The sequence below is a fragment of the Lepisosteus platostomus genome, chromosome 12 (assembly GCF_059453375.1).
Source record: "Lepisosteus platostomus isolate fLepPlt1 chromosome 12, fLepPlt1.hap1, whole genome shotgun sequence".
Classification (NCBI taxonomy): Eukaryota; Metazoa; Chordata; class Actinopteri; order Semionotiformes; family Lepisosteidae; genus Lepisosteus; species Lepisosteus platostomus.
Window position 1 is genome coordinate 10,693,803 of NC_142622.1, and position 26,512 is coordinate 10,720,314.

At 38.2% G+C, this 26,512-nt stretch overlaps 1 protein-coding gene across 3 annotated transcripts in view; it reads left to right on the plus strand.

Moving 5' to 3' along the window:
- LOC148651071 (oxidation resistance protein 1A-like) overlaps positions 1-26,512 on the plus strand; it is a 171,978-nt gene that overhangs the window by 16,919 nt on the left and 128,547 nt on the right. For all 3 annotated transcript variants that reach the window (XM_088600923.1, XM_088600927.1, XM_088600925.1), the window contains exon 2: positions 705-797. In XM_088600923.1, coding sequence (XP_088457049.1) covers positions 781-797 — 17 coding nt within the window. In that variant the 5' untranslated portion in view covers positions 705-780. The remainder of the gene's footprint in view (positions 1-704; positions 798-26,512) is intronic.

Genomic DNA, 26,512 nt, shown 5'->3' on the forward strand with positions numbered 1-26,512 from the left:
CAAAACAATGTATGCAGACAGTACATCGTAGAATAGCCTGGAGCTGATTGGGATTGCAGCAGGAATCGGCTCCAGGCTGTGTTAAAAGCAGTGGTCATGCCTTAAGCATGTACTGAAGAAATGGCCTGGAAAAAGATCTGGAAAAATGTTTTAGAACTTTTAATTCATTTGTTAAATTAAGCACTGTAATTGTTTAATGGTAAACGAGAGACTTGTCATTTACTGCGTACTCTTCCATATTTAGTTGTCTGTGCTTCGATTTCTGTTCGTGAACTCTCATCTTGAGTTAGAATCAGAAATGTTCAATAGGATTGAGGTTTAGGTGGGGAGATGGTTATGAATAACGGAAGATTATGGCGTTTGTTTGCCTCTCAATGAATGGATGTATACACACCTGATAGATCAAAATCTTGTTCCAAACCCTACAGCAAGAATGCAATGTTTCTTGCTCTCTGTCCTGCATTTAAGTGTTTAAAGGATAATGGTCATAAAGATGACTGCCAGGCCATACAGCTTGTTGGTTGTCATTCGTCTTTAGTTCTCTGCCTGCGTGCTGCAATTTCTCCTGCCTCAGCCTGCTGAATCCCCAATATTGAAAAACGTTAATTGAGGTTGTTAGGGCTTGCACTGGGCCGGATAACCTTGACATTATGTGAACTACACAGTATCGCCTCATGTCATTCTCGTCTCCCTTTTCCACACAGCTCTGTCCCCGAAGGCACCCCGTCTTAACCTTGTCCTCCAGAATCACTTAAATCGGAGAAGGAAGGCTTTGCCAGGATGTTTAGCACCAAAAGGTCAGTATTTGTCTTGGACTTTTATAAACCTTTGGTTTTACTCGGCAATGCGTGTTTTGCAGAAATGTTAAATGGATTTTATGACTCGACTTGGATGCATCCCGCTTCTTTGTCTTCATTTTTTTTTTATTTGTACCAGATTTTCCTCTGCATAGTCTTAGAATGAAATGTGCAAAGGTTATTTTCAGTTTATTTGTAGAAAAAAGATAGTTTGCAGTTGAAAGTGTACAAGTTTCAGCTTACTTCAGCTTCAGTGGGTATATTTACTGACAGTTAATACCATGATTTTTTTTTTTACATCTGAATCAATATATAAGCCAATTTTATAGGAAATTCACTTGTACTGTATATGTAGGATTAGAAATTGACTGACCAGAAAAGGCTTTGCAGAAAGGGTTGATAGTGTCAGCTCTTTTCATAAGCAAATGCAGTTTTCAGTAAAATAGAACAACACAAATAAAATAATTGATTCATATTTTCATATAAACATTTTAATTATATTCTTTGGTTAAATTGGTTCTAACAAGATAATTCCTTGTCTTGTTTTAAAGTGCAGCATCTCTGCAAATATTTAAACCTGTTTAAGTCCTGAAGGTTGTAAGTTAGAATTGTCTGTTCACCAAATATAAAACTTTGTGGCCTTATGACTCACATACTGTATTTTACTTCATATCCCAGTGGTCTCATAATTTTCATGTTTTGTATATACTGTAACAACAGTTTTCATAATGTTGGGAAAACAGAAGATTAAATACTGAGGAACTATTTGAGACAATTCAGAGCAATTACTTTATTTGGGGATACTTCTTAGAAGAGAATCCTTTAACATATTCAAGGGCTTTGACATTGCTATAGCACGGTAACAAATATAGTTTTATTTTATTCAAATTCTTTTCAAATTTACACAATAACTGAACACCTGCATTGGTCATATGCTGTAGATAAGAAAATACAAATCCACTGATTTCTGGGTTCTTATTTCGGTATTTTGTCTTAGTTTGGGCTTGTTCCTAGTTTGTGTGTCTCATTAAATGTTCTTCTGTGTAATATTTCTGTATATTTGTAGGACAAGCTTGGGAAAGTACAGATTTGTAGGTAAATGTTCCAGCGTATACTGTAAATTAAAACAGTTAAATGGTTCTTCAATGTAGCAAATAGTCATCATTGAAAGTGTAATTGCTCAAAAATGCCTTGTAGTCATTTTAAGGCTTGAACTGCTGACGTTTGATGTTTTTTTTAAAGTTTCATAAGCAAGAATGGCAAGCCCTTAATCCCAGCCTCATGCTGTCAGGTCTTGTGGTTAATAACCGTTATGATTGTATATATATATTTTTATGATACTACCATGACCCTAATCTGCAACTTTATTATTCTGTTTGACCAAATTTCAATTTCATTACACCCTCAACAACTAAAGTTGTCATGTCAAAATATCTTCAATTAGAAGAAAGCGTAATGAAATCATTAAAGCTTTGCTTTACAAGTCTCATTTTTATTTTAGTTCAATTTGTGTATTTCAACTTTATTCTGTTTATACTTCTATTTTTATGCCGAGCCACTTGTTGTTGAACCTATTTTACAACCACACTATCAAAGTAATATGTTGTATATGCTGCCTCCTTCAACATTATGTACTGTAAAACTACAGTAGCTGCCTTTTTTTTCATTTACAGGCGAATCTTCAATTCTATTCTAAATTACACTGGACTCTAGCACAACTTACAGAGGATAGAAGTTAATGTACAGTATTCCTGCACATTTAGTACATTTAGTTAGCGCAAGCTGCAGTATTCCTATGGAAGCCTGTTTGCACCATGGAGAAAAAAAAAGTGTCATAACATTACCTATTGTATTTGCAGTGTTATCTCATTTCAGCTCAACAGTTTCCATCCATGGCGCTAAAAGGCTTCCATAGAATTCTAGACTTAATTAAATGAATCTATTACTTTAAAAAATACCCTAGCAAATAGGTGTCGAAATAGTCAGTAATAGTCTTGTAGCACAGAAAAAATGAGGTAAATGAGAAAATGCCACATTAAATTCACTGCAGTGAACTCACATAGGAAAAGTAGGTTTGCTACTTTTGCCAAAAGGCAAGTCGCCCTGCTTTGCTGCAATGTTGTCAACTGCTTGCAGATCAGCACTTTTTGGGAAGGGTGACCAAATGAGTTAGAGATGCAGTACAGGTGTGTAGCTTACTTAATTAATGTATGTGCGTGCTACAAAGTGTACAGCATTAATCCAAGAGCTGTTAAAAAATGTTCTGGGACTTGCGTAGCATTGTTGATGCCTGTTTATCTATTGTGAGCCAGACTGCATCTGCTGACTTTAATATTGGTTTACTCTGCAAGCCCTAGGAGGCAATGAATTCACACCCGGCATACACACGAAGACTTTAATTAAGTCTTTCATTAAATTTTAATCCATTCAACAGCAGAGACATATTACTTAACCATTGATTAGATTGGGATTAATTCCCAAATGGAGAAGAGCATTATAAATCTGTATATTTAGGTGGGGGAAGTAGGTTTAAATTTGAGACGTACAAGCTACTTTTCTGTGCTCCCTAGTGGTGTTGAAACATTTTATAATTATTAATGGAGCAGGTGACGTGGTGAAGCAGGCATCTGATTGAATGATTTTCTGTACATTTGCATATTTAAAGGTAGCTTGAGCACCATTAAATTGGATCTTTAATTTGAAGGATTAGTTACTGAGCTGCCTTGTAGTTTTAGCGACTCATTAAAACTTTGCCCCAGTGAAGTCATAAATCTTATTCAGTGAGAAAGACATAATTTTCTAAGAGGTTTATGTAATTTGTCTCTGGGCCACACTGGGTATGTTTCTCTCTAATGAACCTTGCCTTTGTTTACATCAGAAAATAGCATAATAATGTTAAGAACACACCCTGAGAGCATGTTTTTTTTTTTCGTGATCATCCACAAAGTGTCAAATAAATGGTCTACGCTGTGCTTCTGCAAATGTTTGCGATTAGTTTCATACATAATAGGAAAAAACACACCCTTAGGGTATCTGTTGGCTGAATTTGACCTTAACTTCTTTTCCAATCTCTTGTTGCATTTCATCTTGCAGCTTACTCCAATATCATTGTATGAATACTGAATGATACCATTGATCCTCCGTTATTAACAACAATTTTTTATATTCAGTTCATACTATTTTAAAGAGGATTGCAAAAGAGGCTGAAAGTGGGGACAGTATTTTAGATTTTTGTAGGCTATGTAATTCAAGAAATTTAAAGTCTGCCTGTCAAAACTCTTAATTATATTGCACATTCAAGGAAACTCACTTCATTCTTTAATTGGCTGTCCCTTGTGATTGGGGATCATCCAAATACCCGAAGGTGACTGATAGTGGAGTTTTTTGCACACTCCGATAAGTTGAGCAGGTGTTGCCCTATAATGAGTTACTAAAATGATAAAATGCCAATCTTGTTTGTAGCACATGTGCTGGCATCTTATTGAATAGAAATGGCAGGGGTAAATTATTTCTGCTGTTGCTGAGGTCCCAGGATTTGATCAATGTAGCGTCCTGCAGTCAGGTTGCCATCAATCACTGCAAGTGGATTTCTGTAGCAACTAGACATTCCTGCCCAGATCATCGCAATTAGATCACTCTGTCAAGGGTGAGCAACAATGCAACGTATTGATGGCACAAAGGTACAACTCAATTTACGGTACATGGGTCCTCTCCGGTTTTCTATCGTTATTTTCCCCAGGCTTGGTATTCAACAGGTTAAATCTTCTCATTACCTCACTTGTTATTCTACAGTTAGTCACTGACCGAGAATGTCACAGTTACACATGAGTGATCAATGCATCAAAATGATGCTAGAAGTATTTAAACAGGATCCAAAATCCATATACATTTAGTTTTCTCAAAACATCTATGCATAGGTGGTAATAAATAGTGATAACGGTCATTTCATGCCCAGTTTATAGATGTTGGTACTGGGAATGGCAACAGAGCTTTGTATAATTACCACAGCATCAATCTGTGTTAATCTGTGTTAGCTGTTAAATACTGTACATAAACCTGCCTGGCTCTATACTAAGGCACTGTTGGGACATTGGTATGCACATCCTGATGGCTGTTCTGGATGGCAGCACAGAGTACAAGACAAGACGTGTGGGTGAGGCAGTAAAGGTCAGTGTGGCACAAGTTATCTGGAACGGACAAGTGCATGAGACTGCCTGCCAGTTTCTTCAGTTTGTAATTAGCACGAAGCAGTTCAAACTTGGTGAGAAACAGTAAAAACTGGGTGGTGTGTGTGTGTGTGGGGGGGTAGCAATTCAAATGATTGTAGTAAAAAAAACAAAAAAAACATTCTACTGGAACTAGCAATGTGAGTTCCAACAGCTTCCAGGAAAATTGAGCTAATAGACCATGGCCCTTTCTTGTTTAGGCCAAGATCAGTAGAAAATTAGTTAGTTTTTGTAGATTACTTTTTGGTTCAAACTATAGGCATGTTTGTTTCTCTATTACATCTAATTACTTACATTTTCAAGAAGAATTTCAATCTAATGTCAGTTAAATATGACCATTTAAGTGTATTTCAGTTTATGGAACTCAGAAGTAGATGTTAAGGTTAGACCGTTTCCTACAACATTACAGCACTTAAATTAAGTGGAGTTTTCTCCATTATGATGTGGAGTTGAGTAGTCCTTTCAGTACCTTGCATGTCACTGCTGCACTTCAGAAATGAATTCACCTAAGCAAATGACACAATTTTCAAGGAAAGTAGTTAGCATATGTAGCGCATCAGAGTTTTTCTGGAGATCTAAGGATCAGAGCCACATCCTGGTGATTTGAATACACTTCAGTGTGTGACCTTGTCTGTTTTTGGCAGTCCAGCCATGGCTAAGCTCTCCCTGCAGGTTTCGCTGACAGCCAGCAAAAGGCCTCTAATTATTTCTGAAAATTTAAGCACAGCTCCCTTTTGGACAACTCGCAGTCCACAGAAGTGCCTTTGAAAGACATCCAATAAAGATCATTAAAATGAAATTAAACTGTGAAATTCACTAATAGCACTTTGTGTCTCTACATGCTGACTTCTTATGCAGACAGTACGCGGGTTTGTCTTCTGCATCGTTAAAGACGGACATGGTGTCTTTTGATTAAATGCATTATTTAATTACAGCGCAATACTGCGTTTGTTGATGGCTTCCATGTTCTTAATCTCATTTTGCACAAGAGTAGCCATGTCTTGTACATTTTTTTAATGTTTTACCAGCACTGTTGTGCACTAACTACCTTATTCTAGTATTTTCAAAATGTTTTCGCTTACATAAGAAATTCTCCCATCCAGTTTCCTTCTTTGTGCAGTACTGGGGAGGGGCATGGTGTCTGTGGATTTTCATTCCAAATCATCTCTTAACCTACATCGCTCCTAATTGGATGGGACTAATTTAATAGCGTCTCCCTGATCTTCAGGTGCTTCTGCCTTTAACGGATCCAGAACACCTGCAGACACAGTGGTCCCTCCAGGACCCATGGACTGCTGTAGTAATTCACATATTGCATAGCTAAGCTTACATAGCTGTTTTTACTACCACTGCAGACTTCATTCACATATTGAGCCTTCTAGGCTTACATAGCTGTTTTTTACTACTATTCCAGATCGGCAGTAAGGTGCCCTTTTCTATCCATCCATCAGTCTGTTATCAAAGTGCCACTTATTCCCATTAAGAGTCATGGCAACTCAGAACATATCCCTTGAGCCCAGGGCTCATGGTGGGACTACACACAAGGCCAATTTAGAGATGCCAGCATGTCTTTGGGGGGTTGGAGGAAACCAGGGCACCCAGAAAAAGCCCTCAGAAGCATGGAGAAGAGGCGCTCTCTGCTCAGAGCCCCCTCGTCTGGCCCAGATTCACACTCGGAGCACAAGAAGTATGAAGCCACGATGATAACTGCCATGCCTTCATGCTGGCCTAATGTGCCATTTGGCTAAACGTACTCCCTAAACAATTAAAAGCATTTTATTTAACAAAAGCTACCTCATTCTCTCATCAAGATAATAGTTGCCTTTATGCCACATGATTAGTCAGTGAACATTTAAGAGGCCTTTTTAGTCAAGGGAAACATAATAAGTGCTTTACAAGATAAAAGCCGAAAAGTCATTTGTTTTCTTCTCTAAAGGATGCTGGAATTTAATGAATCATCCCATGTTGCATCATATCATCTAATTTTAGAGGGCTAATGACTAGATCAATTTAAAGTGCATTTTGAGAAGGCAAGTATGCCCTTAACCGCACCAGGAGGAAGAATATCTCTTCAGAGCATTGTACTCGATCCTTTAAGTCTGTCGCCTTTTAAGGAACAGCATACTTTCTTTAGAGAAGCCGGTTAGAAAGACGAATATCATTTTTTGTGTGCAAATGTGAAAGGACTCAAATTTATGTTTTTTAAGTAGGATCAAAAGTGTTTTAAAGACTGAGATAAGGGGGAAAGACAAAAGCCTTGATAATTCCTTTTGGACCTTGTAGTACTAAATATGTTCTTTAGAAGATTCACCTTGTAAGTAAATGCTTATAAATGTGTATACTGGTAATAATGAATACTTTTTTCTTTAAAAGAAAAAAAAAGGTTTGGAGAATCATTCTATCCCAGTGATATTTGAATGAATCTCACTTCTTTGCCTGTCCTGGCTTAGACAGAGGAGAGAATGTACAGTATAGAATTATTTTAAAATGGCTAAATCAATGTATGCTACATTACTTACTGTATATTTACCTGACTCTATAAACAGTTCCTATAAACTATAAAGTAGTTCCTTATACTCCGAAATGATAAATATTTGTTAGTACAGTGCTGCAATATCAAATGCCTTTAATATCAGATACTTTTATTATAATGGTAATTGTTTAAAGATGCAATTTATCTTCTGTAAGTCTTCTTACAATATGATCATTATCAGTATCTTCAAAGATGTTACACTTTATTGGTAGAAAAAGTGAGTTTCCCTCCAGCATCTGAAGACCTTGGGGGTAAATGGTGCTATACAAATGTCAGATATTAAAGAAAGTAGAGTCTCTCTTAATTTAATAAGTAGTATGAATCAGTAAGGTTTCAAAGTCTAATTTTTTATTTCTGTAGAGATGTGTGCTCCTCTTCCCTGTCCAAAGAAAAAGACTCTTTAGAGTAGCAAATCAGTTATAGCTTGCTTGTCTTGGGAGGGAGGAGGTAACTAGAGTACCTCATGTAATGGGGAGAACATGATAGGCATTCTGTCCCTGACTCGAACCCAGGACCCTGGATCTATGAGGTAGCAAAGTTTACCACTGTGCTACCCACTCATCATTATATCCAAGATGGTCCTCTGCAAATTGAACAAAAATAACTAAGAACTCTGCCTCGTGTGTGTGTACGTAACTCAGAATCACTAACATTCTTAGAGACCTTGCTCATCGTATGCTTCCCCTTTTAAGATTCAAGTTGCTTTAAAAAAAAAAGCTTTAGCTTTTCTAAGAATGATGCAATGTGCCGGCACGTCAGGGCTAGCCCATATTAGACATTTTATTTTGCAGTATTATATTGTTTTAACACTTAAGTTTAAAATTGGTAAGCGGATCAATTTACATTGATCCGCTTTCCAGTTGTGTAATTAAACAGTCTAACAGTGGCACATCCTCGCCATTCCTTCTCATGACTTACAGTAAGATTATTTACTTGAAAGCAGCTCAAAAATCTATTTCTTTGGGGTCATTTGCAGACAAGCAATGGAGATCGTACTCTGTTCTGGGGCATCTGCAACTGGAACTAGACTGCAAAGCTGAACAAAGTGCCTCCACTCAAGCCATGAAGCTGTGAGGCGAGTTGGGGAAAAAATAAGAACCATTGGTTTCCCGATTAAAACAAAGGAAAGCTTCTTAGTAGGGGGTACTGATTTTAGCCTCCTAAAATACAGTTAATCTTTTACATATGTCTTCCCTTTGATGTGTGTTCAAAGCAGCGTTAATTTAAAATTGCTGGAAATCTCAAATGTACCAGCTGGCATTATGCTTGATTAATGATACAGCTGTAGTAAAGAAAGCTTGAAGATTCTTTTGGCAGGTAGGATAAAGTCAGATTATTCTGCCCCCTGTAAGGAAATGCGAGTCACATCAGTTGTTGTGTTGAAAGGTGTTGGTGGTCCTTGACACATGAATAGCGACATTACTTACAAATCTAGGGAAATTATAAGAAATCCAGTCACCAGAAAATCAGTCACAAGCCCTGAACATTATTGTAATTCTTTCTGCTGTTCCGGGTATATGTTGTAAAAACCTTTTTTTTTTCATGTAGCTGTACTGTACGTTAGGGTTCTTTGGATTAAATTATTTCTAGGATCATCTGTGATTTGCAGTTATATTATGTGTATACACTTAAGAGCTTAAAACATGCTAAAGAACAGTAACAGATGTAGCTGTTTTTTTCCTATAGAATTCAGTGCAGTCACTCATAGCAAATGTCCGTTAATAGGAAAAATTATATTTACTCCTCCATGTCCATGTCATTCCATGAACATAAAATTAAGGCAGAGGGATGTGACCAATTAAGCCTATTTATTTATTGTCCTTCGGTGAATGAATTGCCAAACAATTAATACTCTATTGTGTTAATTCTGCAGATCAGAGAATGTATCCATCAGGCATTGGCAATTGGCAAGTACTGTATATAGTGATGTTTGCACTTACAGTACATAGAAGGATCTTGGTACTGTTTTATATTCTATCCTTACTTTTCTCTAATAGGGCTCCTGTATTATTAATTGCCTAAACGAGGAAGAGCAATAATACGTGCCTGAAAAGTTATTTCATACTGTACTGTACACACCGTCAGAAATATTTGCTGGACACGAAGACTGCAGAAAAATCTGCCCTTGGATGTTCCTTCTGGAACAGCACAGGCTTAAAGTAGGACATGTACTGTTGTAATTCAGCAGTGAACAGAAACGGAGACGAGTGAATTCATTCTCAGGACGAGGAAGCAATGGACCTCAGGCATCTCACTAACTGCGAGTTATATACTGAGCTAGGCAAACTGTGTCTGAGCAGAAGACAAGGCAAGAAGAATGCGTTATCTTGTACGGGCAGTTAACAAGTGATGCTACTGTAGGTGAGTTCGACCCTTGGGATTTTAAGAGTGTACTGAAAAGATATGTGCCTCTATCAGCTCATTTTGACAAGGCTAACAAATCCAGTGGGAAATAGGCTTACCCTAAAGAGGAAAATGTCGTACAGATAGAGTAAGGATGGAAACCAACTGCAGTGTTGCCGTGATGTTTGCAATTACTGAGTGCTAGAACTTGGAAAAATCTTTCACCTTCTGGGACCGCTGTACTGTAGATTTGTTGTTTTTGATGTAGAATGTGCAGATTGTGCTATCATAATCTTGATATTTAGAACCATTTCCTTTACAAACAGCAGAGGCCAAACAGGTGAGTGTGGTGCAGAGGAAGTTAATTTGTCACAAGGGGATTCCAGAGTCACTTCTAACTGAGCTGGGAATCGACTTTTATGAGTCTACTTGTAAAACAGTGGAGTTAAATAAAGCCTTCGAAACAAGGCCTTTCAAACTAAACCCTTCCATCTAAAGACAAATGGTGGGACGACACCAAAACTTTGCATGTTCAGATGTGACACAGGAAAATGTTGGGATGTGCAGTTGCTTTATTTGCTTTTCATCAAGATGGCCTTTTCTTCTTGGGGAAATCGTGCCTATTTGCTGTATATCAACAGATAGGGTAGAAAATGGAACTCGGAAAAATTAGAGTTAAATCCACTATATACAGTAGATGGTATACTGTGTACCATGGTCACTGAGCATAGTTTCTGCATTGGCATTCTAGTGCATTTCTCAGCCAAAAAGTATCATTACACAGAGAGTGAGTGCACCTGAAAACCCTGAAGAAAGAGATAAAAAGAAATTGATTTTTGTAGCATTGAGTCACCGAGTAACTGAAAGGCTGGGGCCACTCCACTGAATCTGTTTTCTGATAATACTGTAAATATCCAATTGTTCTTGCCTAAAAAGGAAGAAATGATAGCCGGCATGTACAAGGTGGAAATTGAAGTGGTTTAAAATTCAATATAGACAGATCCCCATAGAGACAGATTGAAGACCCCGCTGTTGAAAATCAAGTTAAAGGATGAAACTCCAGTGAGTCGGCAAATTCTTTTATCAGTTCCATGTACATTTTACTGACCTTTATTAAAATTCTGAAATTAACTTGACGTGACCTATTCTTATTTTTTCTTAATCTCTTATGAGATGAAGTTGGATTGAAGGAGAGCAAGACTAGCACAATAGTCTTAAAAAAGTAAGATTAAATATGAATTTGCCTGTCATTTGCCTTGTGTTTTTTTAAGACACAAGTTTTGTAATAAGCATTTTAGAATGAACACTCTTCTAAGCTGTGCTGGGACCAGTTGCTTGCTGAACTATGTTATGAATATTAATTGGCTCTCTCTGTGACAGCACTACAACAGATGAAACTATTGCAACTTTCTTGATTCTCTTTTAACACTTATTAGTCAATATTAGCAACCTCTGACAGCTGTATTGCCCATTGTAAGGGCTCATCAGTGTGACAGATGTATTTACGTCTCGGAATAAACACTTCTGCATTAGGGTTGGGTATACAGTATCCGCTCTAGTGTTGTGAATAAAGAGCCGGTTAACATGTTCATACCCATAATAAATACAATTTTTTTAAAAAATTATTTGTGCAGACTTTTTAATGTTATGTAGTTCTATCATTTGGATTATAACATTTCTGTGTGGATGGATTGTGGTGGCCCTGAGGAAAGTGTTATTTGCAATTAAATTATATTAATATAATTAAATAAAGAAAATATTAGAAGAAAATGGAATTTGGCTTTAAGAGATCACAATTCTGCTTTATAGCACCTTTTTCTTTTTGCTTTTCATGTGTTTTGCTAGATGATTATACAGTATAGCCTTCCTCTTCTACTGCAGATTTGCCAACATTTGCTCACACACAGTTTCCATACTGAGTGAGTCTTCCCAACTGTGAAAACTTCTGGTTAGCAGAAACCCCCTTCACTGTGCCTGAAGAAACTTTTAAAAAGTGCATGGCTTCTCCACCAACTTATCTCTCTCGCACATCTCCCTCACTTCCTCAACATTTTTTGCTTTTGCATGTTGAATACTAGTGTCGGTGATCTGGGTTTTTTTAAGGATAGAGGTCTGCAAGTTACAGTTAGCCGTTGGTGAATCTAACAGACTGTGGGAACATTTCCAGCTGGTTTCTATACAGTGTATTCAAGTGTTAACCAGCCACAGGGGTATTCAGGAGCATAAACCCTGAAGTTGGCAAAGGAAGGCCGTATGAAACAGTAAGATTAGGAGGACACCCTGCGGAGTGTCTCATAAAGTATTCAAATGCGCACACAAATTCAAAACAAAAAATAATGAAAATAAATGCAGATGTCTCTTGACTACCCCTTAGAAACTGCATATATTTGCTTGTGCCTCATTTTCCTTGTTTGCTCTCATCCTGACATTGGTACCCTTATGTTGCGTGCATTCATATTGAATGATAGTTATGTGTTATGAGGAGGATTTTGAAAGTAATGCGTCTAGTCGGGTAATACGAATTCTGGTTAGCCTTCTGTCATTCTGCATTTCTGCTCATGAATTCAGCAGTGAAGAGGGACACTGCCAAGAGGAAGCGATCCCTGAGAACTTCCCTAACCTTTATCTGAACACGCTTCTAGAAAACGACTAGATTTGCATGCTTACCGATGGCCAGAAATTGAGTTTCTGAAAATTGAAAAAAGCTCAGGAGGTAGCTTGGGATTAAAAAAAAAGAAATAGAAGTTATGTTTTTTTAATTATTGATGGATTGTCAGTTTTAGACCCAAATATCCCTGGGGGAAGTTGTTCTCTGTGAATGTGAGAATAGTGGAGTGAGCCAGAAGGATATATGATCTTATTTGTCCAGCACCCGTTTTATAACCTTGAGCGTTAGTGTCACATACTATAGACGTCTTGTTAATTTATTCGGACTCACTTACATGCCAGATCATTCCAGATCTGTTTCTTTGACCACCTTGGATGACTAACAAAGCATGAATATGCAGAGTCTTTCAAATATTGCATAACCAGACTTAATGCACACAGCTGTCATCGGTGTTGACAAATGTAGTCAGCCGCAGCTTGTAGACACACATTCAATCCCAGTGACAATCAGGAAAGAGATTTTTCCCCAGAGTCCTCCAGCCATCTGTAATAACGGGCCCTTGATTAAAAATATCCACTTTATTTTTCGCTTTGATTCATGGTTGCTGCTGCTTACTGCTTAAAATGTGGCTTGAGTGTTGTTCATTAAATTTGAATTCAAAGTAGAGAAAACTCATAGCTCAATCAGTGAACCTCTAAACTGGAATTGAAGCACAACTGATTTATTTTTTAAATGATTACTACTGCTGAGAGGTAATCAATAGTCCAGAAGGCTGTATTTCTCTTTATTTAGCAGTTTTTAATACATTTTCATCAATTAAGTTAACAGTTCATTTTTAAATGATTATATTTGTTATAAAATTAGAATAGGATTAAGATTTCCATTTTTTTCCCCCCAGTATAATTGAAACAGCTCTTCATCACAAGCAGAAACTTATGAAATGATTTTAGAAATTCTAGAAATCATTTTTAAGGGGTTAGTTTTCAGTCTCAATTTTTGACTTCAAAGGAAGGCTTCAGACACTGCCCAGGGTATTTTCAAATAACAGGGCCTGAGTTTCATCTTCTTGCTTGTGTACATCATTCTCAGTTCAAATGTTTTCAGATCCTTCTGGGATTTTGGAATGCTACTTTCTGTTCTGCCTGCACAGGGATGTGAACTGCTTTTGTGGGAAAGGTTTGGTTTTGGTGCTATATACAGTTCAGTATGCTGCTTGTATTGATCAGTTAATACAGATTGTACCAAGTGTGTTGAGGTAATTGAGTAACCATTAAAAACAAAAAAAATCTGATTCCGGTTTTAAATAAAGTTCTGCTCTAATCCAGCCTTACACTACAGTATGTACAGTAGCAGCGTTGTCATAATAGGTGCTCTTAACATGAACCTTTCTGGTTAAAATACAAGTTGCCCTCGCTTATGTTCCAAAACCCTGGTTGATAAATACTATGGTTTAGGGTTTTAAGCATTCATATGAAGGAAAAAGAGCTTCCACTGTATGATTACCCAACTTTATTGGGAGCCAAAAATAAAGAGGTTAGAAGAAAAAGAAGAACGAACACAGTGTGACCGTGCGTTCTCTCCTCAGCCTCGCACACCGCACTTTCCCCTGTGTCAGAAATTAAATAAAACCTCTCTCACTCTAAACAAATTACCACAGTAAACATAAACCTAAATAAGAACATAAAATACAAAATACTGAAAATGTTAAGCCAAATTAAATGTCTCACAGTGGTTTAGTTTCTCACGATCCGTGCTAGAGCTAACAAAATCTTTCGATTTCCCGCTTAAACATGACAAAATACAAGGAGGTGAATCATAACAAAATGAAGACTCTTAAAGAATTTAAATCTGTGGAAGCAACAGTTAAAAAATACTGTAAAAGGGATTGTTGCTTTTAAAACCATCTGGGTTAAGCAATTGGCCTGGTTTTTACACCAAGGGGGGCTTCTGTTAACTTTCTACAATGACAAACTAAAATGGCCACGTTCCCAATGTAGACGTTCTTCTGAACAGCACATAAAATTGTTGAATGTTAAATCTCTGTTGTGATTTTCTGGGCTGGTAGGCTCTAGTGCACAGAGCAGTCACATGTACTGCACTGTACAGTCACTTATTGTTTGAGAGGTTTGCAATTAAACACATATGTAAAACAAGTTTTCTTTTTTTTTCTTTAAGTTCAGGATTTTTTAGCTGTTTCATAAGTCTAATGCTTATAGCTCCTGACTAAAAAGTGTCTGGAAGGCAGTCGTAGCACTGCGGGCTGGTGCATGTGATAAACGCACAGCTTGGTGAAAGGAGAAAATCTTGTCTTGTCCCTGCTGGTGAGGAACATTGTGCCAGTAGCAAAATTACAGCCACCGCATGCACTTCATTGACTTGACGCCAACAATTAAAACTCCACCAGTGAAGCCCTAAGGGGTCAGTCTTCCCCGGGCAACATGTATGATGAGTCAAATTAATGCTTTTAAAAATGTTGTACTTTTTATACCCAAGGTTTCTAATTCCAGTGTTTTTGAAAACAGCATTGGGAGATCAGCTGTCTATATTATTCTTAGAAAATTTCTGTTCTTTTTTGTGGTACACGATATGTATCATGCAAATGGGCCTCATTAATAACTCCTTTGTGTCTCCATACATTGAAAATCTTATCCTACAGTGCATGATAATTCAGCAAGCCTATCATTACCCTGAGTGGTGGCGGAAGGAGCTGGGTTTCTCCTGGCAAGTCATGCTCTTTACTCTTCATTGGTGTACCTCAGGGTTCTGCCCTGGGTCCTATAAGATCACTTTATTGGCCATATACAATTTTGTGCATTAGGAATTTGTCTTTTCACATACCCCAACTTGCTCTCCATGAGACACACAGACAGGGAGAGAGCTTGGGGTCAGAGCACAGGGTAAGCCATTTACTGGGGTTAAGGATCCTGCTCAGGTGCCCAACAGTAGAATTCCTCGGCCGGCTGTGGGATTCAAACCGGGAACCTTCCAGCCACAGGCGCAGATCCTTAGCCACATTGCCACCGCACCTCCTGTAGAGCTGTTGTTCTACACCAGGCCTGTTTAGTACTGTTTCTTGTGTGCCAGTGTATCTGCATGGTTTTTAATAATAGTAATTGCTTACACTTATATAGCACTTTTCTGCACACTCCATTCAAACGGCTTTACAGGTAATGGGGACTCCCCTCCACCACCACTAGTGTGCAGCCTCATCTGGATGATGCGACGGCAGCCATAGTGCGCCAGTACGCTCACCACACATCAGCTCTCAGTGGGGAGGAGAACAGAGTGATGTAGCCAATCAATAGATGGGGATTACTAGGAGACCATGATTGGTAAAGGCCAATAGGAAATTTGGCCAGGATACCGGGGTAACACCCCTACTCTTTTCATGAAACGCCCCGGGATTTTTAATGACCACAGACAGTCAGGACCTTGGTTTTACATCTCGTCTGAAGGACTTCCCCTTTTAGTGTTTTAGTGTCCCCATCACTATACTGGGGCATTAGGAGCCACACAGACTGCAGGGTGAGTGCCCCCTGCTGGCCCCACTGACACCTCTTCCAGCAGCAACCTTAGTTTTTCCCAGGAGGTCTCCCATCCAGGTACTGACCAAGCTCACACCTGCAGAGCTTCAGCTGGCTGTCAGTTGCGAGTTGCAGGATGATATGTCTGCTGGCCTCTTTAGGTTTCTTTGAAACCACAGCACTTGTCAAGCTGGTTTAGGTCTTTAAGTACTGAGTTGGAATGAAAACCTGCAGGTGCTCCAGCCTATCCAGGACCTGCGCCACACCCACTCCCAGAGTCCTCTAATCACCTGCCATGACTTGCAACGTCAGTGCTTTGCTGCTGTAGCTCAAATCTTTCTCTTTTGCTCTGCTTGTCTTGACACTCAAGCCAGCTGCCATATCACATCTTAACTCTAAGGCGTCTTATCCTGGGTGCAGTCTCACCATCTCAAACTCAACCGCTCTGCTCAAGGGGGTATGAGTCTGACCTCCTGTTTTCCACTTCCTCTTCCTCCCCCTCCCCCTCCCCCTCCCTCAGGGCACCTCTCTGTCTCTATTCCTCTTGAGTCCAGCACTATGACACCATTTGAACACAATTAATAGTCTGGGCTCTGCTAAACTACCACCTGCCTAGGCTGTTGTCACATGCTATTGGCCAACAGTGCTACCCATCCCCTTCCACTAATCCAGAATTCTATAACTTACCTTCCCTGCTTTTCTCATGCTTCTCCATCACTCCAGTCCTTACGCTGGCTCCTTGTTGACGCCCACATCCATTTCAACACTCTAATTCTTAGCCTTTTCCCATTCAGTGCCTTTCAGTGTCTCATCTCTATCTACACCCACTCCAGCCCTCCAGTCCACTCTACCCCTCCTCATTTACCGGACTTTCTGACCCCCATTTCCAGAGTTTGTGCATTCTCCACTTCTGCTCGCTGGTGGTATGATGTGCTACCCCACAGAAATTAGATCTGTTCTGTCCCTGAAAACCTTTCAGCACCTTCCCATCACTCTTGTGATCACTCAGCTCTGAACTACATCCTTCAGTTAGTCTTATAACTTATTTCACAAATGTCTGTAATTCTCAGATTTGCTAATTGCGCTTACTGTAAAGACATACTGTACTACAGGGTGTTTACTCCTCTCTACATGCTATCATTATGACCTTTATTTCTTATTTACTGTAAGCCACTTACAGTAAATTTTTGGTTCAGTGGCTGCTTACCTCATTGTCATTTTATCTACTTACCTTGATATTCTTCCACAATTGTTCCTTATCCTTGCAAATAATGTAATGTTTCTGAATTGAATGTCGGCCTGGGTAAGGGCATCTGCTGAGCAAGTAATTAATACAAAATAACACCTTTGAGAGCAGCAGGGATGAGTCATCTTGAATAAGCAATTGGAGATTGCTTGCTGTAGTTTGAAAACAAAACTCTGTGTATTAACATTTCTGTGTTTTTTTTTCTGTATAGGGATTTGTTGACCAGGTTTTAATGTTTTGCTTGTTTTTTTTCCTTTAATATAGCTACCTTTCCCATACTTTTGTATTTTTTTCCACATTAGAGTTTCTGGCAGTGTCTGATCAGGCTGTCTTTGGATATTTTTTTAATTATTTTTATTATGCATATACTGTAGTATGTCATTCCTCAAAGATCTCAAACTGGAGCAACACAGTATATACATTTTTTTTCTTCCAATAACTTCATCCTTAGGGCTAAATTAATTCATTTCTTTAGTAAGTAGAGATTTGAGAGACTATGCATTTTGGTAAAGGGCATGAAAAAGACTTAAATATTTTTCGTCTGGATATCTGCTCATTATATTTCTTCAATTTGCTGACAACCATTACACGTTCATCTAGGGCACAAAATCAGATGGAATCTCTGAGGTAATTTTTTTTTTCTTCTGAATAAATCCTACCATGCTCTAAGCCTTGTGTTACTTATTTCCAAAGCCCATTTTACCAGTCATTTCAGTATTTCATTTTTAAATGTGGTGTCTGAATGTCATTTTGTATGGCATGTTGTATAAATTGGTAAATATTTTTTAATAATAGATTTTTTGAGATATATTTAAAGAACAAAGAAGCGGAACTGTGTAAGGCTGAATGGAGGATGGAGACAATTTTAATAGCTCGTGCTGATAATATTTCTTTCTCAAGTGCGAGATGGAGTTATTGAAGTGACACAGGCAATTTTTACAGCTATGACGCAGAACTGTATAGCAATAACAGAAAAACAATTTACCATACTCGAGCATGAGCTCTAGTCTTTATAACTATTCAAAGTAGAGAAAACAAATGGGGAAGAAGATATTTTACCATTTTTGATAACTTCTATTTCTCTCCACCTGTTTCCTTCTGTGTGCCACATGTATCTGTGTCTCTGCTGCTATTAAGGCTGCCTTTGGCTCTCCCACAGAGCCCTGGTGTGTGGCTTGCACCTACTGTAGCTCCTTCCACCTTTGCACACCTACAGAAGTAGGCTCTGTGTTTTATTGGGGAAAACTGTGGCTGCCGCCTATGAAGGTAGTAACCACTGGCAGCTGTGGTCTCTCATGTGGCCAATAGCTGATCCCCTGTCACACAATAGTACCACTCGTAAGGCCAGTGGTGTTTATCCCAGCGCCCTGGCTAAATTGCACTCTGCCGTACACAGCCAGGTCTAACCTTTCCGATTTAAACTGTTTAAAAAACATTCTCATTCATCTGCCTGATCCTCAGTGTGGTGGGTCTGCAAGCAAATTGCTCGTAAGCTAAGCAGGTTTCGCACTTCAGTGGTGAACAAAGTGGGTCCCTTCAGTATATGTTAAAGTGTGTGGCATTATTTTGGATAAAAAGTGCTATAATCGCAGGAAGTTATGTTTCAGACCTTGCCAAACAGTTTTTGCACTATGCCATGATTTGTCTCCAGAGATTGGCAGGGAGTATCTCTATACCAGATTGACAAGAAATTTCACTAGGGGCACAGTGGGTTAGCATGGCTGCCAGCCCCCTAGTGCTGGGTCCCTGGGTTCAATTCTGGACCTAGAGTGCTATCTGCGTGGAGTTTGTATGTTATCCCCGTTTGTGTGGGTTTCCTCCGGGTGCTCCAATTTCTTCCCACACTCAAAAGTCATACTGGTATCCCATCCTGGGTGTACTCTGCCTTGTGCCAAATGCTTGTCAGCATAGGCTCTGGCTCCCCGTGACCCCATGTTGGCTAAAGTTGTGAAAAAATAAATGGATGAATCAAAATGTTGATTTCTTCAGAACTGAAAACTTTCGTAAATTCCTCAGTTGACATTCAGACCCAGCTCTGTTTTGGCACGGCACGAGTCATCCTTTGGTGAAAATCGAGTCAGACAGGAGAAGAAGCAGCCTACTTGTCAAGCATCAACTGAAGGTTCAAAATATTAATAGGATCTTCTCTGCTGGTTTTAAAATTCTTATATTAGGTAAGGATCCTTAGATCAAATAGATAATAAAAAGCAGAAGAGCTAGCTAATGGCCCCCTCTTCTTTGTAAATGTTCTTGTGCAGTGTCTGACCCTTCTATTAAGAGGCAGTATTAATACTCTGATGGATTAATATTGTATACAGTATAAAATACAGTGAACATTTTAAAGTCTTCAAAATGCATTTAGTCTGTTCCACACAACACATTTGTGAAGAACAGCACAGTTTATATATTATATATAATATATATTATATATAAACTATATAGTTTATATTATTATATTATTTTGAACCCATTCTGACACTAGTGAGTTTTGCATACAAGTGTAGTAAACAAATATCCCATACATGGAGAAGACATCTATTTTCTTTTAATCTTACACCAAATAAATGAACCTGTTTTTATAATTATTTACTTGATTTTTAGATGCTGGTAGCAGATGACTGTTTCTCAAATACTTGATAAATGGTATGTTCTTTAACCCATATCTTAGTGCTTAGCAAAAGCCAAGAGCAATACTGTAAAATCAGTGAACCCAAAACCGTGAAAGATGTTATACCCTAGAGCGGCTCAAGTCAGTCTGGAGGAACGTTCGGTAATAGTGATGCTCTATATAAGGTGACAGGTGACAACTATGGGCACAGCTCGCTTTCTCTGATGTGACAGTGCCTTTATCTGGTTTAAAAATCTGCTTGCAACTTATTTTTAGCCAGTCAACTATCTTAATGTCTTCCAAATGTTTCTTCTTTGTGGACAAAGGCTAGAGTTTACATGCATGAAAAAAAGCAAAAGGGGTGTTATTTTTTTAAAATAAGGAAAGCTGATTTATGGGAAAAACGTTACTAGAAAATGTGCACAATAAAAATGGGGGTATTATGGGGCGCGATGGAGTGTTTTATTTACTTATTAAAACAAAGAGTTTTGCTCCTAACAGATGCAGTGGTAGGAGATATACAGTATGTGGAATCATGATGTTAAGTGATAAGGAACAAGTAATAGGCTTATTCCATGCTGAATCGAGAAGAAAGAAAACACAACGTTTCAGCTGTGGAGCCTTCTTCAGGTGCTCACACCTGAAGAAGGCTCCACGGCCAAAACATTGTGTTTTCTTTCTTCTCTTTTCAGCATGGAATAAACCTATTACTTGTTCCTTTGCAGCTTACGCATGCTGATGCAGCTACCCACCTGAACTATGTCAAGTGATATACTTACTAAGTGAGTCTATGAAAGTATAATAGTACAGGGAGGAAGCTTTTTTTTAACAGAAGAAGCCAGCAGTTTCTCCACTACTGCAAGCCAATCCAGAACTGTCAGTTTTCCAGCAGGATAATGCAAGACAGCACATTGTGTTCCATTGTTTTCTGGGATTACAATGACATACTTTTTGGGAAATAATTTTCCATGGACATTTTTTCTCATGTCCTGAGAGCAGTAGAACATCAATGGGGCCATTTGACAATACCAGTGGGAAACTGGCTGCAGCCAGCCAACCTTTACCAGGTAGCTACGGTACATCTGAGTGGTGAATATCCCACAGCAGCCTGTCCAGGGGTGATCAGGTCTGTGCATCACTGCTGCCAGGGTTGTATTAGTGTGCAGGGAAGTCTTACTGATGCTAATGTCATTTTCCACTGTATTGTATTTCATGCTGAATATGTTGTGATGTTTGTTAACAGTGGAGTTGTTAACATCGGGGTCACTGGGGTCCAGGATTAAATTCCAGACCTGGAGTGCCATTGGAGTACACTTTGTATGTTCTCCCTGTGTTTGTGTGGGGTTTTGCCATGTGCTCCATTATCTTCCCACACTCCAAAGGTGTACTGGTAGGTTAATCAGCTTGTGGAAAAATTGGCCCAGGTGTGAGTATATGCGTGTTGGTGTCCGTATCTGTTTGTGCCCTGCAATGGACCGATGTCTCCTCCAGGGAGTATCCTACCTTCCTCCCCTTGTTTGCTAGGATAGACTCCGGGATAAATTGGATGAAACGGTAAGAAAATGGATGGATGTTGTGATTCTTTGATCTGTAATTTGTTGTTTTTTTCCTGTGATATCCGATATTGGTTGAAAATACTTTTGAATAAATCTTGTTAGATCTCAGTGCATTTGGAATGGTTTAGTTAGAATATTTAAGTATGTTTCATTAACATGCAGTAGCATCACAGACTGAAGCAGAATTGTTAAATTGTATGTCTCCGTTTTATTTGTTTTAATTGTGTTAAGAAACCTGGAATCTCTTTTTCTTTCAGATGTCCTTGAAGAGATAGACAAGGAAAAAAAAATTCTATATACAGAAAGAAGTGAAAGGACACATTTTGTGCAAATACTTATGCCCTGCAAAGCTTGTTTTCATTATTTTATTGGAAAACATAATGATCTTTGCTTTTCAATAACAGAAAATTGTTCTTCGTATTTGGAATTTGCTGAAGCATTGATATTGGAAAAAGAATAATGCATAATGAAAACACAGCATAGGAACAGTACCCATTAGTGCTCTTTTAGTACTTTATTACTGACTAAATCAGTAAGTAAAAGATCTGAGATAAAAGATCAGTAGTGCTTAATCCACAGAGCACTTGTCCTGAATGCTTTGTCTAGTAGTTATACTGGTATCTTGAATCTAAATGATTGCCATATTTCAGACAGGGCTTGGAAACCATAACTGATGGCACACTTGCGAAGTGTCATGATAATGAATTCAAACTTTAAGGTTATCTGTTATCTGGCTTGTCTTATTTAAGGAGATTTGAGTAACTCTTTAGTGTGCCCAAAAGATTCCTTTAATGAGACCAGCATTCTGCTACAATTACTGTAACATCCAAAATAGAAACAGAAAGATAAATCTGTTGGTCACTTTCATTTCTTACTTAAATGTGCGAGTGGAAGTAATTTTACAGAATACTATTTGCATACAAGCCTGGACAAAATATGTTCTCTTTGTCCACGCTCATTATCAAGTAACATGCATGACATTTTAAACTTGAATTAATGCATAACATCAGCATTACATAAGCTATTCTTGGGCTACAAAAGCCTTAGGACACCTGGCTGTAAATATCATGAAAGATCATTTAATGTAGCTGAATGTACAGTATTCAGTTCAGCGCATAAAGACATCAGCAAATAAAGCTTTAGGGATGAATACATTTTCCCTGGCCTGGATTACAATGCTTAATGTCCTTGTGCTTGTGTTTTTTAAATGCCTTTAAAGTAGGTTAGTTACTATACAGTAGGTGTACTAAGTGAAGTCCAGTATCATTGCTTTTTATCACCTGCACATGAACTGAGACCAGAAGAATTTGATTTTCTTAGGCAGCTGTTCTGCCGCGTTTCCTGTCCCTGTTCTGAGGAATTCTGCCCTGTGAACAAGGCAAAAGCTTTATTACCTTCAGCCAGCTTCCACAGTGGGTAACCAGCATGAGTAGTGTACTTGAGCAGCGCCTCATGTTACAAATATAAACATTTTCTACCATTTCTTCATGATAGTTTCAAATGAGAGCCCATAATCTACAAGACCGTAAAAAGCACAAAACAGGTTTCAAAGGAGAAGGATTTTTTGAAGGAGGTGGTGAAAACAGAATTGGGACCTAAGTAACAATAATATTCACGCATATTGTAATTGCCCATATGTTGGTAAGAAATCATTTTAATATTTTACCCCAATAGTAGTTTCATTATGCTGCTATAAACCATTAGCCTTTAACAACCTATTTGTCATGATATTGATATTTAGTGAAATTTATTTTTAATAAACTGCATGTTTTGTTAAAACTATGATGCAACCATTCTTAACTATCCAGCACTTAATAGTTGTATATCATGTATGTCCTGCTAACGTTTTTTTCTGCATGTTGCTGTGATAAACATTTATTAGACTCTTCTGGAATGTATTGATATGATTTGATGGTTCAGATTAATGAAGAAATGTTAATATTCTAATAATTGTTCCCTTTTTTTAAAAAAAAAGGTTACATGATGTAAACAGTAGAATCCCAGTTATTCTGTTAGAGTACTGTACATCTATTATCTGGGGGTTATTCCAAGTTTCTGTCCCCTGTGTCCTGTTACAATGTTAGTGTTATACAGTGTAATTCTAATCAAGATTCCAAATAAATTATGCCCCTGTGTCACCATTGGCTATTGACTGCATATGAAGCTTGTTGGTATTTGCTTTGTAATCAGCTAACTGTTGACTTCTGCAGGCAGCCATCAACTGGAGATGAAATTCATACTTATTTAGATTTACTTAAGCCTCTTGCTCTTGGGCTAAGAGCAAATCTGTTTTCTACTGTACTTCTTCCAAATTCCAGTATATAATCTGGCATCTTATGTTTCTATAAATACTAAAATTAGATGTTTTTTTCTGGGTTAGATACTAGTGTCAGTTTTATTTTTTCCTTTAGAAACCAGTGCCCAGTGTGGTGTACTTTGTGGTGTGTGGTGTACTCTGTTGGTTCACAATGAGGGAATATACATTGCATTAGTAGTGTGCAAGTGACCCCCTATTTTTTATTTGCTTTTTGCTTTTTAGCTCTTCTTGTCTTTATGTTGCAGTTCATATTCCCGAGGTTTTTATTTCATATGAGCTCTGACTGCACAACAGCCAAACTGTGCACATGCAGGTTAACAAATATAGGAACCTGCAAATTATGTAAAAGAGTATTTTCTCCAGTATTGTACTGAGAATAGCTCAATTTAAAGCACTTGGTGTGATCTAGAATTTATGAAGAAAGCCATTATGAAGCCATGTTAAAGCTTCAGAAAGGACATGGATGTCCCAGGTCTGTTAAATTATTGTGCTACTTTAGAAGAACAAGTAATAGGTTTATTCCATGCTGAAAAAAAGAAGAGAACACAACGTTGTGTTCTCTTTCTTCTTTTTTTCAGCATGGAATAAACCTCTTACTTGTTCCATTGCAGCCTACGCATGCTGACACAGCTACCCACCTGAACTACGTTAGAAGAAGGTCTAAAGTCTTTTAGAAGAAGGTTAGACATCTTTTATTAAGTATGCATCAAAAAGTTAAAACTAAAAAAGGCTGTATTTTGTACTTCTATTAGTATCCCAATTTTAGGGGCTAAAATATAGATTGTGTACAGTAAAAGCCTAGGAAACATGATCACCACAGCATGAAGCTGAACTAAATTTGTGTCCTTGAAAAACTGAGAGATTTTCTGAATTACTTCCCAGATAGCCTTTTCAGCTTTTTTCAGGATTGCCGTGCTTGCCACTTTTCGGCACTCTGTTGTAAGTGCATTCTGACCCCAGCGTTCTCTTAACTTTCTTCATTCGAGCTCTGATGGAGACATTTCATTCGCTTTTCCACTTTTCCCGTGTCCTTGGTGCACCTGATGAAAATGTGTTGCTCTGCTAGGGGTTTGGTTCAGGGTGACAATAAATACTTCACCACAAATTGCTGGAAAATGCCTTTCTGAATGAGAGGTGTCGGTCACGTCGTCCGACTCAGATTTTTCAAAGAAGGAGCAGAAAAAACTCTGAATTTCAATCTGTCCTCAAGGAAATGTAATCTGCTGATGACAGGATTCTCATAGCGAGAGGTGCCACCTTGGATTAATAACATAACAATGGCCTAAATAAGATTCATGGGGCTGGGAAAAATGCATAAATTGGAACCATGCACATAAAGTATCATATTTTTACCCTTAGCTATTCTGAGTGAAACATGGTTTTGTTCTTAATGTCATTGGCACTTAATATTACACAGAATGAAGACCTGAACCAAATTACAAGTACATGAATTTATATTTTTTTCCTATTACAATGGGGGTTACAGAAGTGTCTAAATGCTTTTTTCAGCTACTGGAATGTAGACCAGCTCACATAAGAAATGAAATGAAAGGAATTAAAATCTATCCCCTTTTATTGTACAGTGAATATCACAGCAGTGTTTTAATCTGTTTACGCTAGGTTACAATGCTCACTGGCTATTGTTATTTTCTACTGCAAACTAGCTGGTAGCCTAAATTCGTACCACTGTGCTGGATAAGACTCTGATGTGTTTCCATAGCGAAGGTCTTGCTTTTGCAGTTCAATTATAAGACATTGCAGATAAGAATTCAGGCTCTGAACCTGAGTACAGTCCTAGTTTTCTCTATGCAGATGTTGTGAGTAGTTTTCTGGACGCTAATGCTGTGCAGACAATGCTTTTATATTTGGTGCAAACTGCAGGACTGTAAATGGTTATTTTAACTTCTACATCGATCATTTTGAAAGTGATAGCTTGTATCCTGTAGTGTGAATGCCCACAGAAGGCTTTATAAAACTGACTGACATTTCCTTTAATGACTTAATTTTCTACACTGTGTTCTTTTTGTTCTATGTTTTGAACAAATACACATTAGAAACCGGCATCAGCCCAGTACAGATCCCTGTAGTACTTCACTGTCGGCTTTACCCCACTTAGCCCCTTATATGTCGCCTTTAGTGTCGGGAAATGAACCCTGTGTGGGTTGTCAACACTTTCTGCTTTTAGATTCTAAGCTTCCTTTTTTTTGAAGCTAAATCTCTTACCCATTCAAAATGACTAGATTAAGATAAGATCGCTTTATTGGCCATATACAATGTCTTGATGTAGGGACTTGTCTTTCCTCTTTGCTCAGGGGGCCAACAGAGTAGCCTCTGCCGGCCCGTATACTGAGATATAAAGCATCTAACTGCAGTCCACCTATTTGAACCTAACTGTGTGCTTTGGGCACAATTTGGACCTAATTTGCAAGGTAATTGCACTGATAATCTGTAATCAATTGGCAAAAAGCAAGATACTGAGTAAACTGACATGTCCAGCAAGGTTATAACTGACACTGTACCTGCTTCTTCATTTTGTTTGACAGTGTGGCATACTGTACTGTATATCATGCAAAACAAAATACTGGGATTATTTAATTTGTAATTCTGTTGCCTTTTTTTTATTAAACCACGTTAAACCTTTTGAGTGAATCCAATAAACCACAGGTTATTAGTGCTTTCCTTGTTTGTCTTCTGCACATTCAACCCAAAAGATCTTCCTTTGCATAACAGCAACATTCTAGAGATTTACTCAGC